This window comes from Neophocaena asiaeorientalis, unplaced genomic scaffold, assembly GCF_003031525.2.
Source record: "Neophocaena asiaeorientalis asiaeorientalis breed wild unplaced genomic scaffold, Neophocaena_asiaeorientalis_V1.1 scaffold240, whole genome shotgun sequence".
Lineage (NCBI taxonomy): Eukaryota > Metazoa > Chordata > Mammalia > Artiodactyla > Phocoenidae > Neophocaena > Neophocaena asiaeorientalis.
In genome coordinates this window covers 2,239,556-2,265,204 of record NW_020185331.1, presented here as the reverse complement: position 1 = coordinate 2,265,204, position 25,649 = coordinate 2,239,556, and the positions used below count along the sequence as shown (strand labels likewise).

General features: G+C 35.5%; 1 protein-coding gene across 3 annotated transcripts in view; it reads left to right on the top strand.

Moving 5' to 3' along the window:
• HPSE2 (heparanase 2 (inactive)) overlaps window positions 1–25,649 on the top strand; it is a 551,090-nt gene that overhangs the window by 286,744 nt on the left and 238,697 nt on the right. Inside the window, exon 4 of one of the 3 annotated variants that reach the window (XM_024734986.1) lies at window positions 13,394–13,567. The exons of the other annotated variants lie outside the window; for them this stretch is intronic. Coding sequence (XP_024590754.1) covers window positions 13,394–13,567 — 174 coding nt within the window. The remainder of the gene's footprint in view (window positions 1–13,393; window positions 13,568–25,649) is intronic. 3 annotated transcript variants of the gene reach the window in all.

The following is a 25,649-nucleotide window of genomic DNA, read 5'->3' as shown; positions in this document are numbered from 1 at the left end:
AACTTAATTAGGCTTATATATCCCACCTAGGCAGGGTACAAGGGAACAATGAAGAAATATCAAGAAAATATTCCAAATAAAACTTGAGAGCTGTCACATCAACGGAATGGAGTCCATTGTGTTAGCAGTACAGCATCGCTAGGATCAGTCATGCCGTGTGAATGGTGTGGGCAGGTGAGCTAAGCTGTTGAGTGCCTGCTATGCGATAGTACAGCGCATCCTTTAAACTCACAGCAATTCTGAGAGGTGTTACGATACTCATGAAGGGGAACTGAGGATTAGAGCAAAAAAATGACATGTGAATTTGGACAGAAATTGAAGTGTTAGATGTCTGATTTGAAATGTGAGATTCTCATATCATGGAGTTGAATAGGTGGGGAGTAGGTGCAGGTTTAGGTGAAATAAGAATGGCAGACACGACATGTGAATGTACTTATTGCCACTGAACTGTATGCTTAAAAATGGTTAAAATGGTAAATTTTATGTCTTGTGTATATTACCACAGTAAAAAAAAAGAACGGCAGAATTTTAAAGATATTGATGCTGTGTGAAAGATACATGGGGATTTGTTATATTCTATTCACTTTGTATATGTTTGAAATTTTCCATAATCAAAAGTTTAAAAATTAAGATTCTTTAAAGTCAGATTTAAATGTATGCAGCATCTTTCCTGAAGCATGGGGATTAGGGATATCCCCATAACCATCTACGTACTTGAAAAACATTACATCTTTTTAACCAAATTGTGGGTATGAGATCATCATTATAATAATAAATCTCAATAGCTTTAATATTTAATGTTTTTTACAAATCACTTTTTTGCATTGAGTATATGTGACATTTTTATGTGGCAGGTCTTATCATTCCATTTTTACAGATAGTTGTAGTGATTGCTCATGGTCTCATAGAAAGTAAGAGGCAGGGATTCAAATACAAGTTTTCTGACTCCAAGTCCAGTGCTTTGTTCCCTGTGCTCCCTGGGTGGTGTTATTTTGGTAGTGGCTTCTTCATGGCGTCTTCTGGGGTTCCAAACCTGAACTGTTTGCTCATTAGTGGTATTACTGTTGGATAATTTTGGGCAAGTCAGTTAACTTTAATCACTTCATTCTTCTCGTTTGAAAACTGAGGAAACTGAACTAAATGACAGTCTTGGTTCTGCTTCATCTCTAAAATTTCACAGATTAGGTTCGATGGTAACTTAGGCACTAATAGAATAGAGGTGTAGAAATAAAAAGGGAAGCAGCAGTCCTGTTGTGTGTGCTAGGTCATATACAGAGTTTTAATTTAATTTCTGGATACCATATTTTAAGATAGGCATTGGTAAAGAGAACTATAACCAGAGAACAATCCTAGCCCATGCCCTCAAGGCCCTTATGATGCAGTGGTCTAATAGCTAAATTCATGTGACAGTACTCCTTGCTCAGTCTCTACCACTCTCATTCCTTATATTTTCTATACAGACTTTGGATTTTCCAGTCTTTTCCTTCTCCATCATTCCTAGTGACAAACTACCCAACCACCCCTTTCTTGTTTGTTTGCTTTTAGTTAGTATTTGTGGCAAAATAAACTATACTACGCTACAATTGAAGGAAAGCTACACTACAGTGGAGACTTTGCGATTGCCACTGGGTGGTCTACACAAATTTCAATTTCATAAATGCTTAACAATTCCTTTTCACATCACCTATGTAAAAGCACTTATTTATTTACCTAAGTATTTAGTCTATTTTATTTAAACTGTATAGATTTATATTCAGTCACAGTTATTTTTATTTGTTTGAAGTTTGTAAACGTATCTTTGTTCTTATTAATAACTCACATTCGGTTTTCCATCTCATTCTTCCTTAATTTTTTAGTGACTCTTGAGATTTTCCTAAAGCTCTGTATTCAGGGTTTTGAACAAGTAAGGAAAGCCTTCCTGCATTTGCATCTAATTCATAGGATTTGTCCACATTATACTTCTATTTTTAGAATTGACATTTTTGCTGCCATCTGAAGGATAAACATACATTGATCTCTCCCTAGCAAAAGATACATTTTTTCATCCCATTCGCCTTGCATATTAGCAACGAAACAACTGATATTCTACATTGAAAGGACAAACTTTTTATAACCTGCATAACATGAATCTAATCTCAAGGAAACATCAGATAAACCCAACTTAAATACTACAAAACAAATGGCCAGTAGTTTTAAAAATGTCAATGTTGTGAAAGACAAAGAAAAGATGGGGAACAGTTCCAGATTAAAGGAAACTAAAGAGATGTGAAAATTAAATGAAATCTGTGATCCTGGGCTGGATCAATAAAAGTTCTATAAAGGACATTTTTGGGGGGCCATTAGCAAAGTTTAGGTCTATAAATTGGATAATAATGTTGTTATCTAATTTTTGTGAATGTTATTTTCTGATTTTGATTATTATTGGTTATTTTAGTGAAAATTTCGTGATTTTGATAATTATACCTTCATAATTGCCCTTGATCTTAGGAAAAACACACAAAAATACTTAGGAGTTATAAAAAACTTTACAATTCTTGAGATCCCTCACATATAACTTCTTCATGGTTTAGCAGCGTGACACTTCAGCACCTCACCTCAGGGCAGCAGTCTCTGACTACTCAAACAAAATAGTTTTCCACCCAGTCTCCATTACGTTAACCTGATTTCTTTTCTTCATAGGACTTACCACCATCCGAATTTATCTTGTTTATTATTGCCTATCACCTCCTCATTCCTACTCTTCCTTTCCTACTTACTTAGAGTATAGGTCCCTGAAAGCAGGGACCTTGTCTGTCTTAATAATTGCTATAAACCCATTGTCTAGAACAATATCTGGCACATAACAGGTACTCAGCAATATTTGTCAAATGGGTGAATGCATTTATATGTACAAAGTCTAGAGATGAATAGCAGCAGGAAAGAAATCGGTTGTAGGGAGTGATGTTATAGATAACTAAAAATTTTATTGAATACCACTATCCAGTTGATTTTATAATAGAAGGTGCCTGTGACTCCAAAATAGTTAACACCTAGAGTGCTGTCTGCTGTAATGGTAGCAGTGATTGGTTACTTTCTTCCTAAAGCAAAGGCCTGAGGAGATAGGACATGGTATAAGGATTAGGGAAAATATGGTTTCCAAACTTAACTGGTATAACAGTTAGGGGAGAACATCTGACTTCCAAACTATCCTGGGCTGTTCGTGGAGCGGTAGATATGCCCCTGAGAGAGGAAGAGTCTCCAGGCTGATGGAAATAGAACATTCACACACTTTGAGAACAACCCAGTGGCTTGAGGGCCCATCCTAACGAAAAATTTCCCATTCCACGTTATTTTTTTGTCTGTGAAGTGAGCATGTCATTATTACTTGGCCATATTTTGAGATGTGCTGGAGAAGAGCTAAGGCAAGCATTTGTTTAATACAGGCACTAAGTAACAACATTCCTCATTTCATCTTCTTCTGACCTTTTAAAAGCCCTTCTTCAAAGCTGTTCTCTGTGAGGCTGTATTTACTCCATATTAAATGTCTCTCTGAGTAAACTCTTTGGGTAAGAGCCAGTCTTCATTGTGTTCTTGCTAATGCAAGACTTTGGAGCTATGTATAAATGACAGGTCTCCTTTGTACAGTTGGTTGGAGCAATACCACCACTCTGACCCCCAGTGGCAGAAACCATTTCCCATTCTTCATTATTTGTAGGAATTTGTAAGGAGCTGGGCTTCATTGGACTCTTTTAAATGCATAAAAATGTCAACCACACTTTGCAGACATGATGTTTTCAGACACTTGTGAATTCAAAAATACCCTTTATTCTTTCCAACTCAATAAGAAGGCTGTTCCTCCATGGAGGCCTAGCCACAAAGCAAGTTTGAAGTTTTCTTTTGTTTGGCTTATATGGAATTATTGGTGAACTAGCTATAGAAGCCCCTCCACCCTTTTTTATGTTTGAGGTAGGGGAGGTGAATGGTAGAAACAAAGCTAAAGTTGTCTTCATTTCACCCTTCTTTGTGTCTAACGGGTTCAAACAGATTTAGATACAAATAATGTCTTCACTTTGATGATCAAAAAAAGATAAAAACAAATAGCTAATGATTGGTTTATTGGCTGAAAGGAAAACTGTTTTGGATTGTTTGGTGGGACTGTATTCTAGCAAAAGTATACACCTGAACCAACAGGCACAGGATTTTACCTCTTCAATGGTACATTAATTTATAAGTTCTTCTTTAAAGTTCGGCTCAAGGTTATACTCAGTTTTGTAAAAAATCAGAGATGATAATGAACATATTTTCCCATACTATTCTGAAGATAGGTAATTTTTAACTGTTACATATCTGGTATAGCATGGGAAATATTCAAAACAGGGTAATTTCAAAGAGCCATTTTCATTTTATGCATGCCAGAAAAATAAAATTAGATAAGTGGAAAACTTGAAATAGAAATTGAGTGACAGGAAGAATAATTCAATAGAAGGGGTACAGAATTAGGCATCGGAAAACTGGCCCGTGGTTCTGTTTCTGTGCAATGTTAGTCAAATCTTGTGACCTCTCTAGGCCTCCATTCAAACATTCACTCTATGGGCAATATAGTATGACAAATAGATGTGAAGTTATTTTGAAAAGAAATAAGTGCTATAATATTGGGGGACCAAAGGGGTTATTTAGTTAAGTAGACGTATCTCTGCAACACAAATGCATTTTTTTGTAGAGATATTATTATATGAGGTCAACTGCTATTTAATAGGTATTTCGGTCAAGTATTTGAAACTTATGAATAAGGCAAACAAACTCTGATTTGGGAAGTAATTACCTATAAGGAAAAAGTCCACCTGTCTTCCATCCTATGTTCCCCAGCAGGTGTGCTAAACACATAGTCTCTACTTTCTCAGCACGTTATCGGTCCTCAACACTAAGCAATCTGGCTTCCATTTCTATCTGTATTAGTTTTCTTGAAGCTCATCAGTCTTCGTTTGATGGCCAGTCCTTTTGTTAAGGCTTTGTACTGAGTATCTGCTATAGCATTACATTTGTTCCTTCCTCCAGGTTCTAACGCCTCCCCCACCTCCACTCAATTCTAGCATTTATTATGTCTTCATATTCTAAAGGGAAAAACAATGATAAGCTGTGGAAAAATGATAGAACATGAAACAGAAGGTTATATGTAAGTTTTGAAACATAAGATACTCTCTTTGTTCTATGACAATAAAAATTTTGCAAAATGTTTGATAGAAACTCAGAAAAAGAGGAACTATGAGTGCCATCTTGTGGCAAGGCATGCCATACCACAGCTAATTAGACATATCTCACTCGCCCCTCTTCCCCCCAAATGTTTTAGCTGTGCTCTGCATGTCTGTGTCATTTGATACTGGGGTCCATTCCTTTTTGAAGCTTTTTAAATCTCTGGTCTGGGAGTCACTGCAGTAATTCTCAGTCTTTATCTTCCTTGATGTATCTTCTTTACTTTTCAAGATTTGATATTATATTACCTTATTATTTTGAAAATCACCTTCTTCGTTGGATCTCATTGCTATTCTTTCATCTTGATTCTTGGATCATTCTATGACTTTCTCTTATCTCTTCTTGACAATTCCACTTACTTCTCTCCTGACAACTGTGGCTCTACTCTAAGACTCAGCCCTTAGTAGAGTTGTCAGATAAAATACAGGACCTCCACTTAAATTTGAATTTCAAATAAACAATGAATATTTTTTAGCATAAGTATGTCCCAAATATTAATGGGACATACTTGTATTAATGCAGTAGCATTATTTGTATTTGTATTTGCTAAACCTGGCAATCCTAGCCATTAGCTTTCTGTTCTTTCCTTATTTGTGATAGATACGGAGATGAATTGCTCAGATTTCCCTTCAAAGAAATACTTGCTGCCCAGTGGTGGGGAGTAAAGTCAGCAGACAACAGCCTCCAGCTGTCATTTCCTTCAGGATCTGTCTGCCTAGCTTCCACTAGAAATTCCTGTTCTTCCAGTTTCTATTGAATAGTAACATATGACTCCCCAATATTATTCATTCCAAAATGAACACTTAAGGCAATAAGTAGAGTATTTGAATGCATTTAACAGCATGTAGTAATAGACATAATCTCGAGGGAATTTGCTACAATGAAAATGGTAATTCAGGTTGGGTTATATATAGGGTGCAGACAGATTGCAAGTGGTATTGAATGGGCCTAAATAACACCTGTAGGAGTCAGACATTTATTAAGGCTTATTGTGTATTGGATACTGAAATGGATGCTAAAAAAGCAGACATGGTACCGTCTCTTTGGCAAATGCTCCAGTCTGCCTTTAGAGAGGGATGCAGAGCTGAACAATGATAGCATGGTTGTCTGTTGCTGTAACAGGAGCCAATAAAGAGCTGGGAGAGATGAGAGGAGGGAGCCCCAGTGTCTCTACCTTGGAGAATCAAGGAAAACCTCACAGAGAAGGCCATAGGCCTAAGCTATGAAGAATGAAGAAAAGAGAAGAAAGGATATTCCAGGCAGAGCTAAAAAGCTTAGAGCAACGAGAGCCATGGAATAATGTGGTTTGTCAAGGAATGGTGAGGAGTTCTAACATGACCCAAAGTTCATCACACTAGTGTTTGAGAAACTCTTTGGCCAAGTCTAAGCAAGTATCAGGCAGAAAAAAATAGTTTACTTGTTTTAAGGACTCAGTCCAATCTTATGCATTTCTAAATTGGCAAAAAGGACAAAAATACCCCTTGGTAACTATTCTTTTGAAAACTTCACGTGAAGGGAGAGTACTTTTTTTGCGTGGCTAAGGATTTACACATGTGTTTCTTACTCTTAGCTCTTAGAGGACAGTCCTGAACTTCAGAAGGGGGAATTGGTGCTGAGTTCAACAGCGTAGTGTCAGCTTGTTCTAATTGTGAGCACATGAAAATAGGGACAGATTATCAAATCTCATGAAAAACAAAATGTAGAAATGGAACATACTTGAGCAGAGCTCAGTTGATACTTTGACAGCCTCTGAGGCAGCTGCCTCCTGCCCCACCCAACCTTCCAAAGAAAAAAAGCACTTAATGGAAAGGGGCCTGTTTGGGGTAGAGTTAATACTTGGGATGCTTTCCTAGGTATTGAGTTATGAAGAGACTTTAATGCCTCATCTTGACAGAATTCTGGGGAAGCACAAATTGGAAGCCAAAATTACTTAGCAAGTCACTTTTTAATTCCCAAGTGACACTTGTGCCTCCATAATTTCTATAGAAGAGGAGTTTAGAGGTGGCTATCAGTTAGGAAAGTGAGGGATGAGGCCACATCTATAAGATTTGTTCAGACAGCACTTTACATAAGATTAAGAAAATGTTAATTGTTCCTGTAAAATTAACAGGGGCTGGGATATGCTGCTTTGAGGACAGTGGTTATCTGGAAATCAGAAAATCCCTATGACAGTTCCACTTTCCCTCCTTTATAGCTCTGTACGTCTCCCAACCTTTCAAAATGTTTTGCTTAACCAGATTTATATCTTCAGTTAAAACTTCTCCCCTTAACTCTGGATTTGTATATTCTGATCACTCAAATTCTTTACTTAATGTGTCAGTTAGGCATCTCAAACTTAATGTAGCCAAACCCAAAATTCTGATTGCCTTCCTCTCCTTCCATCTCCCAACCTTCTACACTTCTTTCTTAAATGTCAGTTTCATCTTTCTGTTGCTCAAGTCAAAAGCTTGAGTTTTCCTTGACTATTTTTTTCCCCTCAGACCCCATATCCAATCTTCAGCAAATCTTCTACCTTTAAAACATCCCAGGAATCCAACCACTTCCGCCACTCTGCTGCTACCACCCAGGTCCAAGCCACTATGATCTCTAGCCTGAATTATCATTATAGATGCCCAGCTACTTTCCTCGCTCTCACCTTTGCCCTCTATTCACCCTGTAGTCTCTTTTTGGCTCAGAAGCCAGGGTGATGCTTTTGAAATGTGAATCTGGTCATGTTCAAAACCATCCAGTGTTTTTCTGTGTCATTTAAGATAAGAGCCAAGGCCCTTACAATGGCCAGTAAGGCCCTACACAATCTGACCCTGCTGCCACTCTGACCTCATCTCCTATTTCTCTCCCTTATGTTCATTCTGGGGCAGCCATAATGGCACCATTGCTCTACTTCACAATCATCAGTCACTTACCTGTCTCAGGCCTTTGCCTTTACTATACCCTCTGCCTGGAATTCTTTCCATAGTTATCCCCTTGACTTGCTCCCTAACCTCCGTTGGGTCTCTGCTCAAATGTTAATCTTATCAATGAGGCTTATTTAAAATAACATACCACCCCCAGTGGTTCTACTATCCCCTACCCTGCTTTACAGACTCCATCAACGCCCACTACAGCCACATTAGAGGTAAACTCCATGGCGCAAGGACCTATTTTCTGTTTTGTTCATGGCTATAACCCTGGAGACTATAATATTTCCTGGCATATAGTAGGTACTCAGTAAATATTTGTTGAATAAATGAATGAATCCTACTTGAAATTCCAACCATCTCATTGCTTAGATTAATAGGAGCCCTATTTTTTGTTCTTTCGATTGTTGTTCGTCTATTTTGTTTTTGAAGTGAGAAGTGCTGAGGAAACTGAGAAAAATGACCATCATTTATATCTTAGTGTGAATTCATTGACCTTATCCATTTGTAATATAGAGCTGAGATTAACCTCATTGAAAAAATGGTTTTTGACAGATTGCAGTCTTGGTTCTTGATTTTTTTACTTTAACCTATCTCTGGTACTACTCTAGTCATTATTTTGTTTCTTTTCTTCGTTTTGTTGCCACAGAACTTCAAGAAGTAAGTTCAGTGTACCAGAGTCTATTCTTTTTTCTCTACCACTCATTCTTTAAGTTCACACCCCAACCTGAATCTAGAGTCTAATCTCATTTTTTGATTAACCGTAATAAGTTTACTTCTTCTTTCTCCTTTTTCTCCTCAATTTCTCACCAACATCTACTGTAATTGACCAGCACCTCCTTGAAACTGTCTTCTTTTGGGTCCCTTAATTCTACATTTCTGGTTCTCCTCCTTATTCTCTGTCCCCCCCTTTTTTTCCTTCTTCCTGACCTTTTTTTTTTTTTTTTTACGGTGCGTGGGCCTCTCACTGCTGTGGCCTCTCCCGTTGCGGAGCACAGGCTCCAGACAAGCAGGCTTAGCAGCCATGGCTCACGGGCCCAGCCGCTCCGCGGCATGTGGGATCCTCCCAGACCGGGGCATGAACCCGCGTCCCCTACATCGGCAGGCGGACTCTTAACCACTGCACCACCAGGGAAGCCCCTTCCTGACCTTTATATGTGGACATTTCTTAAGGTTTTGTCCTACCATTTTGTCCTTCAAAACTCTCAAGAACTTTCACAGCATCAGCTTTCTCAGCACTATGTAGATGACTCCCAAGCCTCTCTCTTCCATCTCTCTAAGACTCCAGCTCCTCATCTTTAATTGCCTGCTAGACAAGACTCCTTAAAGTTCTGTTCCTGTGAGATGCCAAGACAACCTGACTATAGGATATAAAGGCATTGGCACCCTCTGGTGGAGAGAGTAGAAGTCATCTTTAAGTATCTGCTTGCTTGGGTGGAACCTGACAGATGTTACAAGGAAGATTACATTTGTTGAGCATCTACTGAATGCTCTATATTCAAATATATGTCATTTTAAAATAAACTTCAGGGTATATTTCTTGAACTAGCAATAATAATTATTATACATATCTTTCATTCGGAACTTTCAGTTTCTTACTAGACCATTTTTGTGCAACAAACAGGATTTGTGATGTGTGAACTCCTAAGCATGATTTTAAGGCAGGAAATTGTTCTCTGATAGATGCTGTGAAGGATATAATGAGATACAGTACCAGCCTTAGGGAACTTAACAGTTTAACTGGGTAAACATGCCATTCACTCTGGAGAAGTGACTAAATCAAGAGGTAATCCCAAGGTAAGACAATGTCACAAGGCACTCAGATGACAACAAATGGTGTAAACCCTGAGTTTAAAGAAGGCTGAGGTCACTGTAGGTGGATTGGTGAGTTCACTGAGGAATGGCTTCATGGAGGAGGCGGGACTTAAACTTTATCCTTCACAAAGTATTTCCCAAACTTCTAGCTCTCTAGTTCTCAATTTTTGCCATATTAACAAACTGTCTATATTGTTATTTTTCCACATTTTTCTTTATACTGACATTTTTTTGATAAATACCATTTTCCTTGTCTTAAACTATCACATCCATAAAATCACAGGTTTGATGTGCTTTTGTGTTTGATATATGTTTTTCTATTACATATGAAACAAACACAGCTAATCCTCATCATATGGAGACAATTAGGTCTAGAAAAAGGCCACTTAAAGGGGATTAATCTACCTAAAAAGAATATCATTCATATGAAATTTTGATGCAAAAGTTTGATTAGCTTTTTAGTTTATAAATAAAACTAAAAATTATGAAAATAAGTGTATTTCATTTTATACTTAAATTATAAGCTGTTATTGCAGCTGTGAACAATTTGAATGAACAAAATGATATTTAATTGAATATTGAGTATTTTTCTGATAAAATAATTTAACTTTTGTGGCACAGTCATAAGTATTAAAAAACATCAAAGTAGACCTAATATGAAATTTTAATAAAATTATTTTTTGAGCAACCTTATTATCACTCTTGTGAGTTTTCTCTTGTTCAGCTAACTGATAAAGTTCTTCTAGATCCTTACTTATTAGTGGATTTGCATGTAATTTAAGCAATTATCAAACATTATTTTCATTGATCTCACGAAGCCCTGTGTCTTTTCCTCACATTTGCAACTTGGCGTTGCAACAGATTTGTACTGAGTTTGCCTTATATTGGAGAAACTAAAAACATCATTGCTTTGGTTAGTGAGGATATTGCCAAGTGGAAGGAATGTTTAAGTCAGTTCTCAGCTCAACAGTGAATATTTTAGTGTTAGGATTACTTTTATTTTCCTATGCATCCTTTAACTCTAGGACAGCCTTCTCAAACTTTATATCAGAGAAACACTTGAAATATTCTCAAGTCTCAGGGAACTTGTGAATAAAAATTATATATAAAGCTCATGATATGTCAGTGTAATCATTTAGTTGTAGATATTATAATCCAATAATAATTGCCAATGCTCTTTTAAATAGAGTGATATTTTCCTGAGAATCTGTCGAGTTTGGCTGACATTTTAGCCCATTCTTTTGTAGGTTCCCCCAAAAAGGTCAGTGGTATGGTTAGAATAAACTTCAATTTTTCTTTTTAAAATGTTCTACTTGATTTTTTGGTGCCTTACCCAAGTAAGGCTAAAACATTATCACAAATTTCTATCATATAAGTGCTGTTGAGGTATGGTACATGATATATGGTAAGCTGTAAGCTTAGTTTTTTTTCTTTCCTATTTAAAACTGAAAATGACCTTTTAGACAACCTTTCTAGAAAAGAAGAAAAGATCAAGTAATTAACTTTCGTTCTTGAAATTAATCCCTTTTTTCCTTTTTATGAATTTGAAAAATTATAAGGCAAACATAGTATGTTTTTGTTAATTAACTGGTTTAAGCCAAAATGGGATATAATTTTTCTAAAGGTAGGCTTGTTAAGTTATTTAAATAAGGTTTATGAATTCATGTTAATGTGGTTTTCAATATGAAAATAAATTAACAGTATTGAATAGTAAAGTTACTAAAACTATATGTCAAAGCAATATGAATAAAATTATAGCTTAAGAAAACATTTTCTATGAGACTTTGAAAGAAACCATTTTTTTACTGAGTGGCATGGTCAGATTATATAGATAATTAGAAGATCAGTATACACATGTGTTGGTTTCATGATAATTTTAATAGGCCTAAAAATGCATTTTAATTTTAATTGCTATTTTGGAACTAAAAATAAATAATTAAGTTTATTTCCTTTTCTTTTAATAACTAAGTTTATTTCTTTAATGTGAAACTATGCTGTTTGTTGTTGCTTAGCTACTTGATTCTGGGTTTAATGTGAGATAAGTTCCCATGGATTTTATTTTCAACTAAAATGAGACAATTTCCATCCTTCTTCTTGATGCTTCTTAAAAGACACTTTCTTGTACATACATGGAGATAAAAATGGCAGCAACCCTGTATCCCACTTCAAAAACTGATATTGGATTCAACCAAATGATCATGGTCCTGCTTCGTAGGACTAAAAGACCTATAACAGCTGCTATGAGACACCTTGGTCACTCTGTGTCATCTTTTGCAGAACCCCCTAATGATATCTTATAGAGCCCCACATGGTGTTCCACAGAATCCCATTTGAGAAACCCTGCTCTAGGGACTTGGATAATGAGTACTAAGATAATGTGAACTCCTGTACATAATTATTAACCTAAAAATTTTTTTCAATCTGTATACCACTTAAAATCATGTCATCCATATTTTGTGAAACATTGTATAAAAGGACAAGTAAAATCTGGATATGTTTAAAAGAGAAAGAAAAGGCGTGATGAATGAGAATAATCAGAGCAAAGGCCAGTGGGGCAGGGGATTCTATAATAAATAGAACTGGATAACACCTGCAAAGAATTCTTTGACAATAATAGAGAGACCTGAAGTTGGGGAAAAATTATAGTTGAGTTGTAGGGCCCTTGAACTAAGGGAAACAAAGGTCTTGCAGATCCACTAAGGTTTTGAGGAGTAAGTGAAACTAATGAAATTGATTGGGAGAAGATGAATCTGGCGATCTGGGAAGAATCTAGAGGCAGACAGGCAAGTACATTCTTGTAATAATTCATGCAAATGGAAATGAGAGCCAGAACCAGAATGGTGGCAATAGGCGTGAAGGAATGGGATGGGTGTGGGACATATGGTAAATAGCATTCATGGTATCTGGGATCAACCTAACAATGAACATATTTCTATTAGTAGTTGTGGTATTTCCATTCTCAGAAATATTAGAAATGTGAAATTGAGTGAGATTTGTTTTGGAAGTGCTGCTAGGTTGAGCTATTTTATGACTCCCCAGCCAGTCATTGTTTCCTGGCCTTGTCTCCTGACACTATTCCTATCATTTCATAAAGGAGTTCAGATCCAGCAGTGCCAGATTTTCTGATTTTTTGAGAAAAACTATAAATCGAACTAGTTTGTGATATCTTCCCATTTCTAAATGTTAAGAATTCAATTTTTTGTTAACAGATAAAATATACTATAGACTAGATTTGGTTGTCAATTTGCAAACTTTATCTGGAGTTGTGTGTGCTGCTTTTGAAAATCACCTTGAAATGTACCCTGAACCAAAAGGTAATAGTCCCTTTTGGAAGCCTCTGTGTAATTCCTATTAGCAGGAAGCTCATAGAAAGGCTTTTTGTAGTAGCTAATATTTTCTTTTTGTTGGGATGTTGATTCGAAAGTTACAAGCCTTTCTCTGCTTCTTCCCAGCCAGGTCTCTAGACAAACTTTATAACTTTGCTGATTGCTCTGGACTCCACCTGATATTTGCTCTAAATGCACTGCGTCGTAATCCCAATAACTCCTGGAACAGTTCTAGTGCCCTGAGTCTGTTGAAGTACAGCGCCAGTAAAAAGTACAACATTTCTTGGGAACTGGGTAATGGTAAGTAAGGATGTTGTTTCCTCTGAATTGACAAGATAAAGGGTAAAAAATAAGATGGCTCAGACCATCTGTAGTACAGTGGCCCAGAAAACACTTGGGTTGTTTGACCACTGAGTTGACCTTCCAAATAGTAAAAGGCCAAACAGTTGGAGAGTAGATTTAGTGAAGCCCACCATTTGCATCTGTAGTTATCTCTAGTTACCTTATTCCAAATATAGGGGAAATGCCAAATGTGACTTATGATTAACAAATTTATATTAAACCAGATACAACCTAGCTGCTCAGCCTAAGCTGAAATTTACAATCTTTTATAGAACACTGGTCCTGCAAGATGACCCTTATAATAATTCAAAAGAGTTTGGTCAAGTATATTTGGGAACTGGTCTACAGTATATGTACTTCTTGAAGGTTCATAATGCACATTAGCATGTAAAAGGCTTGAGAAGTCCTGTTGCAATAAAATCTGTATAAGATTTTTTTAACCCAGCATTTCTTAAATCATTTAACCAGGGTTGGTTTCAGGGGCATGCAACCTGTGCAGTCACATAGGATCTCATGCTTAGAAGAGACCCATGCTTGGTTTAATGCTCTGCTATTGCCATCTTAATTTTTAAATAAAGGGATCCATGTTTTCATTTTGCATGGGGCCCTGCAAATTATGTAGCCAGTCCTGTTTAATCATTGCACTGTGTGTGTGTGTGTGTGTGTGTGTGTGTAGGTGGGTGGGTGGGAGTGTGTGTGTGTGTGTGTGTGTGGGAGAGAGACCTATTATCATCTCATGGAACAATGTTCCATCGAACACACAATGTTCCTAAGTCACAGTATTTTTCCTAGTGATATATATGTGTGTATGATGCATATGATATTCTGTAGATTCCATGAGTCTCTAATATTATTGAGTCAACTACTATGGGTTATAGTTAAAATTATGGATAGTATAAATTTGAAAATATTCTGATTCCTAATAAAAAGACATTTTGGTAAACCTTAGAACAAAACAACCAAGAATTCTCTTAAAATTACTGTTACAAATTGATAATAACATTTTTGCCCATGGCCATGTATATCTGTAGCTAACCCATGTTTGGTTGGAGCACCGTGTGCATGCTGGGGGGGCAGTGTACACATACACAAGCACAGGTGTGTAATTTGTACACTCCACTCTAGAATTTGAAGTTCTCATAAGGTAGCAAGGCATGAGGATCTCATAAGAACAAGTGTCTTTTTTCCTATCACTAACCATTAACTGGAATGTAGCTCTCTCTTCCTTCCCTGGAGCGGGGGAAATTGGGGGAGAGTTAGCTACCAAATGGAGACTTGAGCTGAACTGAAGATAATTTGGTTACAGGGGGCATAACTAGGGTAGCCTGAGATTTTTCATCTTCCCAACCAGTCTAGGTATCATACGTTCTAGGACAAGAGCAAGAGTGATGTGATCAGCTTAGAATGAGGCAAAACTATTACATAGTAGACAAAGCCATTTACTGATCCCTCCCCGTCGTATTTTCTATTTCATGCTCCTTGACATTCTTTGGTATTTTATGTTGTCTACTCATGACTACCCCACCTAACCTTACCCTGCTCCAGTGTCAGACTCCACTCAGCTTAGCTCTTTTCTCCAAACACAGCAAAATATTCTTTAAACAATTCAAACAATGCATTCCCCAAACAGGGCATTATACCTGTCATGAGGGACCAATTAGGTATAATGTTTAAAACTGGTCAGTGTAAGACAGTAAGGAGTGGTAGGGCCTCTGATGAGCTAGGGAATACATGCTGTGCCTAAAGCGTTTGTTTTCTTTCTAAAATATTTCTAAATAAAATTGGTTTGTCAAAGAATCTCAGCTGGTTGTAGATAAGCTCAAAGCAGTTAAAACTTACTTACAAATGACTGATGGGAATAATTCCTCCAGGGTTTGTGGCATCTCTGAATTTGGGAGCTTATTAAATTAAATAAATCTTTAATTGGTATAACTGACGTGGTTTGGTGGGGGTGGGGAGAGTATAGGCATCTTTCTGTATATATATCTGTTCCAAATAACTGAGAGACTGCCCCTTTCCATCCTTCCCCCAAATTATGCTAAACAGTTTAGAGACAGAGCTAATTACATTTTTTAAATGTTGTTTAGTCACCTTAGCCACACAACACTTGATTCCCATCATCATCAATCCATCTTCAAGGATTAACAAAAACAAAGAATCATTTTTGAGGAGGAGAAAAGGCACAGTCATAGATAAGAAAATAGATAGGGATATAGATAGCAATAGATAGAAAAATAGCCAAATTTATGAATTTAAAAATTCAATAAGGTAGAAAGTATCTGGTAATGTTCCTGTGAGCATTTCTATCAAGGTAGATATAGATGGTTTTTGAGTCTGTAGTCAAGAAGACTAGAGTTGGTCTGTTTCCCCACCCCCTTGCTTTTATTTTTAAAATTGCATTTCTATTTTTTGATATGACAAATAAGCAGTTTGCCCAAATAAACACACCTTTTAGGGTTTGAAGATTTATTTTGCTGATTCTTCTAATTCATTTTACAACTACTGATAGTTTTTCTTGTGCTAGTATCATATCCCTTAAGATATCCATTGTATTCTGTTCACAATGATTCTGTGTTGTATATTTAGGCCCTTGCCCCTCAAAAATTATCTGATCATCCTCCTGGCTTGGACTTGTCTCTCCAATCTTTTATCCATTTTCTTTTTTGTAACCATATCCTTTTGGACAGACATAATAGTTTATTATATACACATTTAGGGAGGGACAAGAGAACTGGTCAGTTCTCTCATCCTTCCATATACCCACATCCTGTTAACAAGTACTTTATCTCTAGAGCAAATCTGGCATTGGAAAAACTAAAGTAGATATTTCTTTGGTTGTTTCTCCTGGAGTATCTAAACTTAAAGTGACTAAACTTTTTTAAAGTTTAAAGTATCTAAACTTTTTTCTCCTTCAAGATCAGTGAATAGTGTGTGCTACATACCATGAAAGCAAAATATACCCAAGAGGTGAAGATTAAGAAAGTTTAGGATGTCAAAGTCAAAGAATGACTTTCTTGATACAAGATTTTTAACAACTATGTTTTGTAGATATAAAATGTTTCCTTAACTGTCATAAATTGTAAACTCTATATTTGATTAATACTAGGTGATTATTGTAATTATTTGCATTTCTATTAATCATTGGTGAATCTAAAGTAAGGAAGAGCAGGGGGGAATTTTGAAGCCGAGACTCAAATCTTGGAAGTGTAGAATAAGAAGTTTAATCCAATTCTGCTCCGGAGAGATGGTGTTTGTCCTATAGAGGGCTATCCTTAACAAAAGTTCTCTGGAGATAATGCAGCATCTCTAATTGAACACTACATTATGAATTGTTCCCCAAATTGATCTGCCCACTTCTGAGAACAAATAAAAGCCACTGTAATTAATTACGGAATCAGTGTCATATATTTATACCTATGCCTGACCTATACATTCACCAATTATTCTTGTTTGATTTTAGTTATATGAATCAGTTCCCTGGAACCTGATGTCTACTGAGCAATTTCATAAAATCAAAAATATGACCTTATAAAACTTAGCCCCTTAGAGATGATGATTCTGGCAGCCCAGCTTTATTAATCAATTCATTAACTCAATATTTATTAAGCTTTTAGTCTGTGTTTGTGTGGATAAATGTATGATGTATTTATGTATAGCCAGTTATACAGTTTTATTATGTATATTTGTGTGTATATAACAGGTATAGTCTTGTGAAGGCCAAACACAGGGTTGAGCCACCATGTTCAGACACACTTCCAATTGTTTATGAGGCTACATCATAGCCCATAGCTTTAGAGAACTGTATTTTTGTTGGAGAGAGTTTGATGCTTAGGGAAGAAGAGGGGGAAAGAGGAAGAGAAGGGAAGATGAGAAAACATATATAGTTTCTTTACCTGATTACTTTTCCCCTTTCCCTCTCCATGCCTGCTTCTCACCTTCTCACCTTTATCTTCTCACCTTCTCACCTTTATCTTCTCTATTCTTTCTCCACGTACTCCCATCTACATAATACTCTCATGCTATTTAGTAAGTTTATAGACTTGTACAGCCATCTCCACAGTCCAATTTTAGAACATTTCCATAACTCCAAAAAGATCCCTCATGCCAGTTTCCAGTCAGTCTCTGTAACCATTTCCAGTCCCAAGAGACACTAATCTGCTTTTTGTCTTTATAGATTTGTCTTTTGTGGCTATTTCATATAACTGGAATCATAAAATATGTAGTCTTTTGCATCTGACTTCCTTCACTTAGCATGTTTTTGAGGTGTATCCATTTTGTAGCATGTAAAAGTAGTTCATTCCTTTTAATTGCTGAATAGTATTCCAATGTATGAATACATATATTCATATATATGTGTGTATATATATATATATATATACATAGAGATATATCTATATGTATATCTGTCTACCTATATATACATATATATCTTGCATTTTGCTTTTCCATTCACCAGATGACAGACATTTGAATTGTTTCTACTTTTTGACTGTGATAAGTAATGCTGCTGTAAATGTTCATATACAAGTCTGTGTGTGGATATATACTTTCATTTCTCTTAGGAAGATACCTGGGGGAGGAGTGGAGTCACTAGTTTGTATGGTAAATTTAAGTTCATTTTTAAACAAACTACCACACTACTTTTCGAAGTAGCTGTACCATTTTACATTTTCCCCAGCAATGAATGAGGATTACAGTTTTTCTACATCATTGGAAACACTTGTTCATGTCTATTTTTTTGATTATAACCATTTTAGTGGTTTTGAAGTAGTATATTAATATGGCTTTAATTAGCACTTCCCTAATGACAAGTGATATTGAGCATCTTTTCATGTGCTTATCAGACATTCTTACATCTTCTTTGGTGAAATGTCTACTCAAATCTTTTGCCTTTTTAATTGGGTTATCATATTATTCAGTTGTAAGAGGTTTAAATATATTCTGGATACAAGATCATCAAACATATGACTTGCAAATATTTTCTCCCAGTCTATAGCTTATTTTATCATTTTCTTTATGGCATCTTTTGAAGTTCAGGTGTTTTGAATTTTGATAAAGTTCAGCTTATCAATTTTTTATTCTATTCCTTGTGCTTTTGGTATCATATCTTTGCCTAACCCAGGATCACAAATTTTTTTTCCTATTTTTTCTTTTAAAAGCTTTGTAGTTTTTGCTCTTACGTTTGGGCGTAAGATCCATTAGGAGTTAATTTTTGAGTATGGTGAGAAGTAAGAATCTAAATTCATCTTTTTGCATATGGCTATCAAATTGTCCCAGCATTGTTTGTTTAAAAGATTATCCTTTCCTTACTGAATTCTCATGACACTTTTGTCAAAAATCAGTTGACCACAAATGGGTTTATTTCTGGACTCAAGTCTTTTCCACTGATCTGTATGTCTGTTCTTGGACTACTATACTAGGACTACATTGTCTTTTTTTTTTGATATATGTATTTATTGCAAAATGATCACCATGATCTTTTTTTTGATATATGTATTTATTGCAAAATGATCACCATAAGTTCAGTTAATATCCATCACCTCACATAGTTACAAATACTTTTATCTTGTGATGAGAACTTTTAAGATCTACTCTGTTAGCAACTTTCAAATATACAATACAGTATCATTAACTATAATCACCATGATGTACATTACATCCCCGTGACTTTTATTTTATAAGGTAAGTTTGTATCTTTTGATCATCCTTACCCATTTTGCCACCCTCACACCTGCTTCTGGTAACCACCAATCTATTCTCTATGGTTTTTATTTACATTGTCTTGATTACAAGTTTTATAATGAGTTTTGCAATTGGGAAATGTAAGTCCTCCAACTCCATTCTTCCTTTTCAAAATTGTTTTGGCTCTCCTAGGTGTTTGCATTTCCATGTACATTTTAGGGTCAGTTTGTTAAATTTCCTCAATAAAGCCTGCTAGAATTTTAACAGAGAACATTGAATCTGTAGATCAGTTAGGGAAAATTGCCATCCCAATAATATTGACTGTTCCTATCCATGAGCATAGATTATGTCCCATTTATTTAATTTTAATTTCTCTCAGCAATGTTCTGTAGTCTTCAGTGTACAAGTTTAGCACTTCTTTTATTAACTTTATTCTAAGTATTTTATTCTTTTTGATGCAATTACGAATAGAATTATTTTAATTTCATTTTTGTATTGTGCATTGCTAGTATTTAGAATTGATTTTATATATTGATCTTTTATCTTGCTGAACTTGGTTTTTAGATCTTGTTTATTTTCCCCTACCTGTGTGAATTCTTTAGGATTTTCCATATACAGGATATGTTGTCTAAGAATATAGACAGTTTTACTTCTTCCTTTCTAATTTAGATGCCTAAATTATTTTCCTTGCCTGATTGCACTGACTAGAACCTCTAATACAGATGTTGAATGTAAATGGTGAGAGCACACATCCTTGCCTTGTTCCCAGTCTTAGGGGGGAAAACATTCAGTATTTCAATTAAGTATGATATTTTGCCATTAAGCATTCAGTATTTCACCGGTAAGTATATAGATTTTTCTTAGATACTGTTTATCAGATTGAGGAATTTCCCTTCTATTCATAGTTTGTTGAGAGTATTTATCAGGAATGGGAGTTGGATTTTGTCAAATGGTTTTTTGTTCTGTTTTGTTTTGATTTTTTTGCATCTGTTGCGATGATAATGTGGTTTTGGTCTTTTATTCTGTTAATACAGTATTTTACATTAGTTGGGTGTTGGTATTAAATCAACCTTGCATTCCTGGTGTAAATCCCAGTTGGTCATGATATTATAATACTTTTTATATATTGCTGGTTTCAGTTAGTAAATATTTTGTTGGGTATTTTTGAATCTATATTTATGAGAAATATTCATCTGTAGTTTTCTTGTGATGTCTTTGTCTGACTTTGGTATCAGGGGAATATTGACCTCATAAAATAAGTTGGGAATTGTTCCCTCTTCCTCAATTTTCTGGAAGAGTTTATGAAGAATTGTGCATTACTTCTTCCTTAAAAACTTGGTAGAATTCACCAATTAATCCATCTGAGTCTGGGCTTCCTTTGTGGAAGTAATTATAATGACTAATTAAATGTTTTTGTGGTTATAGGCCTATTCAGATTTTTTTTTTGAGTTGGTTTTAGTAATTTGTGCCTTTCTTGAAAATGTTTTCATTTCATATACATTGTGTAACTTATTGGCATAAAGTTGTTCATTGGCATAAGGTTGTAGTCCCTTATCCTTTTAATTACTGTGAGATCCTTAATGATGTTTCTTTTCATTCCTAAGTTTGGTCATCTGTGTCTTCTCTCTTTTTTTTTTTCTTTTTTGATCAGTCTAGCCAAAGGTTTTATCAATTTTGTTCATCTTTTCAAAGAACCAACTTTTACTTTAATTGGTTTTTCTCCATTTTTTATATCATTGGTTTCTTCTCTAATTTTTATTATTTCATTTTTTCTTCTTGCTTTGGGTTTAGCTCCCTCTTCTTTTTCTCCTTTCTTAAGATAGAAGCTTAGATTATTGATTTGAGATCTTATTTTCTAATGTAGGAGTTTAAGGCTGTAAATTTCCCTGTAAGCATTGGGTTTCTTTTTCCTAAACAACAAAAAAAAGCTAGAAGCCTAACACATAGTTATCAGCAGATCTTTTTTTTTTTTTTTTCTGTGGTCTCTCTTCTTGGCTTCTTGGCTCACTATGTCCTCACATGGCCTTCCCTCTTCCCACATGCCTAGGTCTCTTTGTGCTCAAATTTACTTTTTTAAAGACTTTTTTAAAGAGCAGTTTTAGGTTCACGGCAAAATTGAGAAGGTATAGAGATTTCTCATATATCCCCTGCCCCACATGTGCACAGCTTCCCCCACTATCAACATCCCTCACAGAGAGGTACATTTGTTACAACTGATGAACCTACATTATATCTCATAATCACCCAGAATTTATGGTTCACATTATGGTTCGCTTTTGGTGAGCACATACTATGGGTTTGGACAAATGTATAATGACAGGTATCCATCATTATAGTATCATGTAGAGTATTTACTGCCCTAAAAATCCTCTGTGCTCCACCTATTCATTCCTCCCTCCTCTTCCTAACCCTTGGCAACCACTGATCTTTTTACAATCTCCATAGTTTTTTCCTTTTCCAGAATATCATATAGTTGGAATCATACAGTATATAGCTTTTTAAGATTGGCTTCTTTTACTTAGTGAAAGACATTTAAGTTTCCTCCATGTCTTTTCATAGCTTGATGGCTCATCTCTTTTAAGTGCTGAAAATTATTCCATTGTGTGGATGTACCACAGTTTGTTTATCCATTCACTTACTGAAGAATATCTTGCTTGCTTCCAAGTTTTGGGACTTGTGAATACAGATGCCATAAATCCATGTGCAGACAAAGTGAGGACATAAGTTTTCATCTCCTTTGGGTAAAAACAAGGAGCATGATTGCTAGATTGTATGGTAAGAGTATGTTTTGTTTTGTAAGAAACCACCAAACTTCCAAAGTAACCATATCATTTTGCATTCCCATCAGCAATAAATGAGAGTTATGTTCCTCCACATTCTAGCTTGTATTTGGTGTTGTTAGTGTTACAAATTTTAGCCATTCTAATAGGTATAGAGTGGTATTTCATTGTTGTTTTAATTTGCATTTCCCTGATGACATATAAAGTAGAGCATCTTTTCATATACTTGTTTGTCATCTGTATATCTTCTTTGGTGAGGTATCTGTTAAGTTCTTTAGTCCATTTTTTAATCAGGTTGTTTGTTTTCTTATTAAGTTTTAAGTTCTTTGTATATTTTAGATAGCAGTCCTTTATTAGATATGTATTTTGCAAGTATTTTCTCCCAGTCTATAGCTTGTCTTCTATTCTCTTGACATTGTCTTTTGCAAAGCAGAAGTTTTTAATGTTAATGAAATCCAGTTTCTTAATTATTTCTCTCATGGATCGTGACTTTGGTGTCATCCCATACATTTTTATATATTATAGTTTCATTTTCATTTCATTGAAAATATTTTCTAATTCCCCTTGTGATTTATTCTTTGATTCATGGATTATTTGTTTGATGTCCAAATACTTATAGATTTCTCAAGTTACTTTCTGTCGTTGAATTCCAATTTAATTTTGTTGTGGTCAGGGCACATACATTACATGAGTTAATCCTTTTCAATATACAAGACTTGTTTTATGGCCTAGCATAGATGGTCTATCTTGAAGCATATTCTATATGCATTAGAAAAGAATGTGTTGGGTGCAGTGTTCTATAGATAATTCAATCAGGTAAAGTTAGCTGATGATGTTACTCAAGTTTTCTATATCCTTACTGATTTTCTTTCTAGTCATTCTATTCATTATTGAGAATGTGGTATTGAAGTCTCTTTCTGTTATTATTGAATTTTCTATTTTCAGTTTTATTAGTTTTGTTTCATTTATTTTGGTGTTCTGTTGTTGGTATGTATATGTTTGTAATTGTTATATCTTCCTGATAAATTGGCCCTTTTATCATTATAAAATGCCCCACATTGTCTCTAGTAACATTTTTGTCTTAAAGTCTATTTTGTCTGTATTAGTATAGTCATCCCAGCTCCTTTATGTTTACCATTTGCATGGCATATCTTTTTTAATCCTTTTAACTTTCACTCTTCTGTGTCTTTGACTTTAAAATGTGTCTCTCTAGTTGGATCTTATTTTTTTACTTAGCCTGAAAATTTCTGCTTTTAATTGGAGTTTTTAATCCATTTACATTTAATGTAATTGTTGATATGGTTGAACTGACATCTGACATCTTGCAATTTTCTATATATTTCATTTTTTTTATTCCTCTGTTTCTCCTTTACTGTCTTTTCATTCAAAAGGGATATTGTCTAAGGTACCGTTTTAATTTCTTTTTGTTTTGTTTTAGTTATTTTCTTAGTAGTTTCTTATTATAATACATCTTAACTCATTACAATCTGCTTTAGGGTAACACTAACTTAATTCCAGTTAACTGTAGAAACTGCTCCAATAAGATTCCATTTCCCCCTCCTTTGTGCTATTATTATTCTAAGTATTACATCTTTATATGTTGTAAGCCCAACAATACAGTTTCATAGTTTTGTTTTATGCAGCTGTCATTTAAATTAGTTAAGAGCTGAGTAATGAATATTTTCAACTGTCTTTTATATTGATCTGTGCAACTATCTTTACTGGTGTTCTTTATTTCTTTGTGTGCTTTTGAATCACCATCTACTGACATTTCGTTTCACCCTAAAAGACGTTCTTTCTTATTTCTTGTAAGGCAGATTTTCTCACAATGAATTCTGTCCTTTGTTTTTCTGGGAAGGTCTAAATTTTGCTTTCCGTTTTGAAGGATAGATTGCTGCATGTAGAATTCTTGGTTGACATTTTTTTGGGCATTTTGAATATGTCATCCCACTGTCTTCTTCTGGCCTCCATTATTTCTGGTAAAAATTCAGCTACTAATTTCATTGTGTTCTTCTGTATGTGAAGAATCATTTCAGTTCCAAAGTTTCCAACTGATAATTTTTTATAATTTCTATCTCTTTATATTTGATTAGTCAATAAAATCATACTTTCCCTTAATTTCTTATTCTTCTCTTTAGTTCTGTAAACATATTTATACTAGCAGTTTTGAAGTCCTTGTCTGCTAAGTCAAACATTTGGGTCCCCTAAGAGATAGTTTCTTTCTTTCTTTCTTTTTTTCTTGTTTATGGGTCACACTCTCCTATTTCTTTGCATGTTGTAATTTTGTTGTTGTTGAAAACTATACGTTTTAGATAATATGTTGGAGCAAATCTGGATTCCAATCCTCCATTCCAGAGGTTATTTTTGTTTTTTCTTTTCTGTTCATTTGTTGTTTAGTCACTTCCTGGACTAGTTCCATAGAGTCTTGCATCATGTAGCTGCTAGTATCTCTTAAGTTTTTTATTTTAAAATTTTTTTTTTATTTTTAAGGCCAGCTTCCTAGGGGTTGCCCCTGAGTCAGCATAGCTTAATAGTGAGATGATGATTGATCAGAGGTTGTGTTTACCTTGAGCTAATAAGGCTTTCACCTTTTGCCAGTATATCTGTGTGTGGGTTTGGGAACACTTCCAAAATTTAGGCAGTTTACAAGTCTGATTCGCTTTTACTTTTTGACATGCCTTCTCATGTCTCCTTTATGAGTGTACTAGGTTTCACATTCATCTGGGAATGCATGGATAGCTAGTGCCCTCTCCAGTCCCTCCTGAGCATGCACAGCCTTCCAGACTACAGTGGGTATTTGTGGGCTTATCAAAATCCTCAATGGCTTTCTTGTTCCTCAAATCTCCCTGTTACATTTCTTGCAAGTCTGCTGGTCTGTTTCTTGCCCCTACCAGTGTCAAAACCTGAAGCTAGCCAAGATGTTGGCCTTGCCTGGGATATGTGCTTCATTCCGAATCAAGTTAGCCCCCTCCAGCAGTGGAGCTGCTGGTTTTTAGGACTTTACTTGTCTATTTAGAACTACCAAGTTAATAGAAACTGGGGGAGGGGATTTTGCTCTAAGTTATTTCACTCAGCCACTTTGCTATTATCGAACATTAAGGTTTTTCTAACTTTTGGATACAAGGACCATCTTTATGAGGCTTTCTTTTCTTACCATTTGTATTAGTTTCCTAGGCCTATCATGACAAGCTCAGTGGTATAAAACAACAAATATTGGGCTTCCCTGATGGCGCAGTGGTTGAGAGTCCGCCTGCTGATGCAGGGGACACGGGTTCGAGCCCTGGTCCGGGAAGATCCCACATGCCGCGGAGCATCTGGGCCTGCGCGTCCAGAGCCTGTGCTCCACAACGGGAGAGGCCACAGCAGTGAGAGGCCTGCATACCAAAAAAAAAACAAAAAACAAAACAAAAAATATATATATTTTTCAATCACAGTTCAGGAAGTCTGAAATCAAAGCACTGCCAGGTCTCTAAGAGAGAATCTATTCCATTTCTCTCTCTAGCCTCTAATAGCTGCCGACAAGCCTTGGCATTGCAGCATCCCTTCAATCTTTGCCTCCATCGATACATGGCCTTCCT